Source organism: Carlito syrichta, unplaced genomic scaffold (assembly GCF_000164805.1).
Source record: "Carlito syrichta isolate Samal-C Ts95f unplaced genomic scaffold, Tarsius_syrichta-2.0.1 Scaffold153636, whole genome shotgun sequence".
Classification (NCBI taxonomy): Eukaryota; Metazoa; Chordata; class Mammalia; order Primates; family Tarsiidae; genus Carlito; species Carlito syrichta.
The window spans coordinates 172,592-180,132 of NW_007097732.1; the positions used below are offsets into that span (position 1 = coordinate 172,592).

Consider the following 7,541-nt stretch of genomic DNA (forward strand, 5'->3'; position numbering starts at 1 on the left):
CTCTCGTCTTGCACCCCCCCCGATTCTGCGTGGGCCCCCTGCTTCAGCCCCCGGGTACTGGTTACCCTACCGCCTTGGCCCCCCCGTCTGTCTCAGCCTGTGGCTGCCCTCCGGCCAGCATGGTGCAGCCGCAGACGTCCAAAGCCGAAAGCCCGGCCTCGGCGGCGTCTTCGGCCGCCCAGATGGATGACGTGATCGACACCCTGACCTCCCTGCGCCTCACCAACTCGGCGCTGAGGCGCGAGGCCTCTACCCTGCGGGCGGAGAAGGCCAACCTCACCAACATGCTGGAGAGCGTGATGGCCGAGCTGACCCTGCTACGCACCAGGGCGCGCATCCCGGGAGCGCTGCAGATCACCCCGCCCATCTCTGCGATTGCCTCGAATGGGACTCGACCCATGACCACACCTCCAACCTCTCTGCCTGAGCCCTTTTCCGGAGACCCGGGCCAGTTGGCCGGGTTCCTGATGCAGATGGACAGGTTCATGATCTTCCAGGCCTCTCGCTTCCCAGGCGAGGCCGAGCGCGTGGCCTTCCTGGTGTCCCGACTGACGGGGGAGGCAGAGAAGTGGGCTATCCCCCACATGCAACCTGACAGCCCCTTGCGAAACAACTATCAGGGGTTCCTGGCCGAGTTGCGGAGAACCTACAAGTCTCCACTCCGGCATGCACGGCGTGCCCAAATCAGGAAGACTTCTGCCTCGAACAGGGCCGTCCGAGAGAGGCAGATGCTTTGTCGCCAGCTGGCAGCCACAGGCACTGGGCCTTGCCCTGTGCACCCAGCTTCAAACGGGACTAGTCCAGCTCCGGCCCTGCCCACCCGAGCTCGGAACCTTTAAGAATCTGCCACCTCCTTGGTTGCATCCGCAGCCACCCGGGTAGTGTAGGCTCTTTGCTGTGTAGAAGAAATGTGCATACAGCAGCATCACCCCTGTTGAAGACGTTCCTTCCTGCCTCACCAGACCTGTTCCATGAGGAGACCTTCCTTCCATCCCTGCTGGCGCCCTGGTTATGCACCTGCTGTGCTTCCTGTATGTGCTGGCTTCATACCTGCAGCTCACTGCATGCGCCCCTCCCTCTTGCTTGTACTCCCAACTCTTCCGGTGACTATAGCCCTGCTATTTAGGCACACCCACTCCTCAGCACACGCTGGACCGCATGGGCTGGCCCCTCCCAGCCCTTGGTCCCTGGATGCTCCTACTCTTGTCCTCTGCAGGCCCCCATGACCCTCCTCTCCTGGTTGTCCCGTTCTCAACTGCTGAGCTCTGGACAGAAGGACGCTAGTTTGGCTAGGCTGGTGGCTTGGTGGGTGTACCTGGAGAGGGTCTGCTTCCTGCCCACAGATGACCACCGGCCTGCCAGGGCCCAGTGTAGTAGGCAGGGGCCTCCTCCCTGCTGTGAGTGGCCAGGTGGTCACAGCCAGGTTCATAGTTCTAGCATTTCTGGGGCAGCTTCGCTCTGCACGTGCGTCTGCATCTAGTGCGCCCATGGCTGTGATACTGCAGCCAGGGGGAATCCCTCAGAGAACGCGTCTCTGTCAGCTGCCAGTGTTCTGATGGCACCCGGAATTTGGGGAATCTGGGGAATCTGGAACTTGCCTGCTAAATAAAGTCAGGGTGGCCTTCAGACCACCGAGCAGTTCCATCAGGCTGTCACAGGCAGCAGGTTCATGCATGTCCATGCCTGAGGGCCACAGCGGGCTGAGGGCTGGGCACTAGTGACTGGTGTTCAATGCAAACACAGCCTAGGAAAGCCTGGCCACCTTCCCTGGTGTTCATTAGCTGCTGGTGGTCAGTCATCTCTGCCCCGTGTCATTGTGGCTGCCCAGCTTGAGACCTGTTCCTGTCTCCATTCAGATGCCATGTGGCCATCTCTGCAGCCACTCATGCCGTCTTTAGGTCTCCACAGCGCCATGTAGCATGCCCTCCCCATGCCTGCGGTCAGATGACCTGCCTTTGTGCAGGAGAAGACAGACTCCCTCTCATACTTGGAGGCCTAGCTCCTCTGGGGCACATCCGTAAGCACTTCAGGCAGGGGGTTGTGTGCCTCTGGCAACTCCAGCCAGTTCTCAGTGCCATTTGTAAGGGCAAAGAGCTGTGGACTTTCGTGGTCTCAGTGTGGTTACATGCAGAACTGGCACACATGTCCTAGTTCTGAAATACCTTGTGCTTCTTCACAGGGGGATAAAGAAAACCTGAACTTGGCCCAACCCTTTGGACTGTGACACTCCTGCCATATTTCAATGCCAAATGAACCACATTTACCTGACGCCTGGACCATGGGAGGGAGATGGGGTATCTTACCCTGGGTTCTTCTGCCCCTCTCTGCACCCACCCAAAGGCATGTATATGTCTTGGGACCCTAGAGATTGGATCCTGGGACCCATCTTCTCTTCCCAAGAGTTTTGATGATGCTGGGAAAAGTGGCTGCGACATTGAGGCACCACTGCCTTGAGAGATCAAGGGTATCCAGTGGTTGCTGGGATTTGCAGACCACTGCCGCCCACTCGTTGTAAACTCTGTTAGCCCAGTTGCCCTGCTGAACAATGGCCTGAATACAGGCTTCAGGTTTCCCTGGACTCCAGCCAAGGCTGTTCAGGTGGGACCATGGTGCTCATTCTCATGAATGGAGGGAGGACACACAGTGGGGCTACCCTTCGGGGCGGGGGGCACTGGTGTGAGGTATACAGATCACTTTTTCTTTGTGCTCAGTTCTCTTCTGTCTCCAACAGCTGCATTGGCAAACCAGCACCTGCCGGGTAGAGGTGCCTCAGGGGAAGGACACCAGGGGAAAAGACACCAGGGCCCAGCTTGTGGCCCAGCCCAGCCAGGGTAGGAGACCCAGCATGGAAGCAGAGCGAGAACTCTGTTGTCTCGCCATTCTCTACCTGAGTGGCTTTTTGAAAGGGCTACAATGTTTGTATTAGGCACCATGATTCAGTGTGTTGCTGTACACACTGGGCCAGGGCTACCTAGGAAAGGCTGGCCACCCTCCCTGTCGTACCTATGACCGGGGCCTTTGCATATGGGGTGTTGTGGCTGTCCAAGCTGGTGCTCTGCCTTTGTTTGGCTTGGTGACTTGTTTTGTTTCTTGGTGCTTAGCTTGTGGGCTTGGGCTGTTATGCACTTAGGACCTTCTTGATGGCTCCCTACGCTTTGGAACGTGGAGCAGATGAGAGAGGGTCTCCAACCTTCATGTTGGAGAGTTGTGGAGCCCATGGTGACCTTTTTGGAAGACACCTTAGTCTCCAGCTAAAGAGGATGAGCCTGAGCCAATGCAGACCCAGAGGGAGACCCCAGTGACTGGTGGGATCAGCTGAAGAAGAAAGGGGAAGGGAGAGGCTTTGTATATATTTTGGGGTTAAAATTTCTCTAAAAATTAAAACAAGTGTTGACTCATAAAAGGGACAGGCAGTAGTGTTAACACACACGAAGGGAAGGTTTCTGTGTCCCGTGGTGTTGACCCCATCTGGACTATGTTGTGGCTACTCTCTGAGCCACATGGTACCCCATCTGGTAGGTAAGCTCCACCTAGAGGGGGATGAACAGACAGATGGAGGGAGAGCAGGGCATGGGCCAGGTCTACTTAGGGAACAAGTCCTGGGACTGGACAAAAGGACACATTGCGGCCACCTCCTGGGGAGAGCAGCAGGGGAGGATGGAAGAGATGCTTGTGGAAGCCCCCTTCCCACCAAGTCCGCCAGACTCCGCTCACCACTGCTTGGATGCGTTGGTGTTGGGCTTAGAGGAAGGCACGAGATGGGGGCTCCTGGGACGGGGAGGCGGAAGCAGCCTGCTGGCCGAAAGGAAGGCTCAGTGCATGGAGGAGGCTGGGGGCCAGCCTTCCATAACCACCTGGCGCACAGGGACTGGCGGCTCTCCCCTGTCGCTCTCAGGGTCCGAAGGTCAAGTGTGGTGGCAGTCAGCGCAGCATAGAGGCGGTGGGGATTGAGGGGAGCCTGGCTCCTCACCTCCACGGGACACTTCTTTCCCTACATACGCAACACCACCTAGGAGGTCTTTTCATTTCCACGTGAACCTACATGTTGGAGAAAGTTTGGAAAGTCAAGTAGAGGAAAGAAAGTAAAATAGCACATGTTGGTGTCTCTCCTTTCAGGACTCCCCATCCCCAATTTCTTTGCTTTTTGTTTTAACATAGTTGTGATGCCTTCTGTAATGGTGCCGTCTTGTGTAGCTGTTTCCACTGAGCAGATTGTGGGCACCTCCCCTTGCCATTACTAATTTTATTTTGGAATGGCTGCCGCTCTTCCATCGACTGGATGGACAAGAGAGCTGGTTGCTGATCACTAATGATGTTACTAACTTTTCACTGTTATAAATGGGTGACTATCTTTGTGCATAAGGCTACTTCCAATGTCAAGTTGTCTCCTTAGGGTAGGTTCCCAGAAGTGGGATTACTGAATTAAAGAATATGAAAACCCTTATGACTTGTATTACATGTTGACAGGTTTTCAGAAATGTCTATATCTACTTATACCACCACCAAGGATCAGTGTGTCCATCTTGCCAGTATTGGGTATTATCGTCTGACTAAATATTTGCCAATTCGATCATGAAAAAATAGCATTGTTTTTGTTTGCATTTAATTGATTTCTAGCAGAGTTGAACACCTTTTCATGTTAAACAGTTTTATGTCCTCTTTTGTGGATTGTCAGTGTCCTTTGCTCTATCTACTGGAGTCTGATCAATTTGTACGAGCTCATTACATATTAAAGATATTAACCTGGTGTCTGTCCTATTTGCCGCAGATGTTTCTAGGTGTTTACGCTGTGTGTGTGTTTTAACTTGCTGAAATTTTGCCATGTGTAGTTCAGTCCGTTCTCTCACTTATCACTGTGTCCACTTGACTCTAACACAAGGCAGGCAGGTATATTTTATGTGTGTTGTTCAAGTCTGTGCCTACAACAATGCCTGACACGCAGTAGGTACTTAGTAAATGTGTGTTGAACTAGCTGCAGGAATGGGTCTGCCAGGTGTTGGATTCATACGTGGGTACCACAGCCCTGCCACAGAGTGGATGGTCTGAGAAATTCTCACACTTTTTTGGTCTCAAGATCCCTTTGCACTGATAAAAAATCATTGAGGACCACAGAAGACTTTTGCTTATGTAGGTTTTATCTTTAATGTTTACCCTAATAAAAATTTAAATGGAAAGTTTTAAGATAATTATTTTGAAAGTAAAAACATTCTTATTATGAGTTAAATAGCATATTTTTATAAAAGCTTTATTTTCCAAAACAAAAAGTACTTCAGTGAGAAGAGGCATTGTTTACGTTCTCTGCAGACTTCTTTAATGTCTCCTTCATAGAAGACAGCTGGAGTCTCCTACCTGCTTCTGTGCTTGGTCACTTGCAAGATCACATGCCATGTAGTCTCTGAAAAGTTCCACTGCGCACTTACGAGCTAACATGGGAAGGCCAGGTAATGTTTTTGTATATTATGAAAGCAGTTTCACTTCACAGACCCTTTCAGGTCTCGCTCCACCTTGAGGACCCCAGTCTAGGGAGAACAGGCTGTCCTGCAAACATCACCATTGTTCCTTCATTGCTTAAGACTCCAGGCCTTTTACTCCCTCCGGAATTAATGAACTTACTTCTGGGATTAATGTGGCATGTAATGTGAGACGAGGCTTCAAATAGACTTCTTTCAAAGATTTAAACATTTTGAGACACAAAATTCCTTTTCTCCCCCATTCGTGGTGCTCCTTCATCACACGGAAATCTTGTGCATTATATTTAGTTAATACATTTATTTTGCTCAGTATTTCCCTATTCTGACTGATTCGGGTTTTATAATTTCTATTCATAGCCAGTAGGGTTCTCCTTCAGACTTTCTTAGCTATTCTCATTAGATGAACTGAAATTAATCCTAAGGTTTCCCCCCAAATCCCGGTAACAGGTACGAGCCTTGAAAGGCATGACTGCTTTGGGGGATTGTGTGGTGGGTGGAGCCCTGTGCGGGGTTCTGTGTAGGGACTGGGCTGTCACAGGCTGGGTGAACCTTCCCAGCCAGCAGAGACCTTGCCCTGAGGTTCACATGCGCTGTTCTATGACTGGTGGCCGGTTTGGGAATGGGGTAAACATTTGTCCTATCTGGCTAGCTTGTCACTTAGTCAGTGTCTTCTGCTGTGGAAGAGTCTGGAGTGCACATAGCGCCCAGCACATATTCCCACGTGGCTGCTCCTAGGTCTTCAAGGACTTGGCTCTTCACTCTGCCTGGCAGTGGAGGGTCAGTCTAGGACTCCAGCCCCCTCTTCATCCCTCTGTCTCGTCCAGTTTGAGGCTGGAGACTGGCCGTATGAGCTGGACTGGACCTCCACCCTCAGTGACCACAGACTTGCTCTTGCTTTGAGCTCCCATGTGCCGGCCTGGTGGCATTTCACCCTGTGGCCCTGAAGATGTCCTGAGGAGCCTCCGTCTCTATCCACGTCATGCCGAGCCCAGGCATCCAAGTGTCCCCCTCACCTCGCCATCTCTCTCCCACACCTGCCCCATCACCAGAGCAGGCTGGCTCTCTGTGTCCACCACTACTGCCCTCTGCAGGCTGGCCAGCCGGCCTTTCTTCTTACCGCCCTCCCTTACTCTTCTTGCTGTGGTAACCAGGATCAAATGCTGCTTCTCTTAGACACCTCCCTGAGCCTGGGCCAGGGGAGAGACCCAGTGGCTGTGCTTCCGCCATGCCCCACCCCAGGCTTGCACTGTTAAGTGAGCACCTTATTGAGCCTACGGGTGTCTCCCCGTCCCTTTGAGGACAGAGCTGCAGTCTGATTCACGTGCGTTCACCCCTAGCACCTTGCCCCAGCCCAGCAGGGAAGCTGCCCAGTGTCTGCCCAGTGGTTAAGACAGTGGGTGAGAAGCTTGGGTCCGTGTCACACAGACTAGTCATATCGCAGCCAGCAGCCAAGCAGAATCAGAAGCCCCAGCAAGCCTCACATGCCTTTCATCCCATTCTCTCCTTTTTTTGCAGAGTGGGATTGTACTGTGCATACTTAATATATGACAAGAGCTGGCCAAGACCAACTTGTCTTTGAAAATATATTTCTTAAGTAACTGACCTCTCATCTCTGGATTCGCTACCTTTGACTCACACGATTCCTTTCCTTTGAAAATTTAACTTGTTTATAATTTTTGTCATAAACGATGCTGCCGTAAACATCCCAGTAGCCAAATGATTCCTTGGGACTGCTTTTCTATAGTCAATAGGTTCCAGTTGTGAGTATCATCCGCTTCCTGTGTACTCACCGAGAGATTATTGCTGACATGTGGGAACCATGTCTGTTGCGGCGCCGTTTGGCCACTCACTGAACTCGTAGTAGCCGAACTACTAGTGGTTCTTCCGTTGATTCAGCAGACTGACTGGGTTTCCACAGTCTCAGCAGCATCTCCAGGTAGTGGCGATTGTCTGCCCCTGGGGCCGCTGCCTTGGGTCCCCCAGGCTCCATCCCAGGACCAAGTGCTCCCTTCAGGCTCCTGGGAGTGCTGGCAGCTGAAAGCTCCCAGCTGAGATTCTTTCCCAGTCTTC

General features: G+C 52.4%; 1 protein-coding gene across 1 annotated transcript; it reads left to right on the forward strand.

Moving 5' to 3' along the window:
* The first annotated feature begins 63 nt into the window (after window positions 1-63).
* On the forward strand, window positions 64-2,221 carry RTL6 (retrotransposon Gag like 6). Its single transcript, XM_008050752.1, has one exon. It carries the CDS (start codon window positions 120-122, stop codon window positions 837-839), a length of 720 nt encoding a protein of 239 aa, XP_008048943.1. The 5' UTR covers window positions 64-119; the 3' UTR covers window positions 840-2,221.
* Window positions 2,222-7,541: the final 5,320 nt, after the last annotated feature.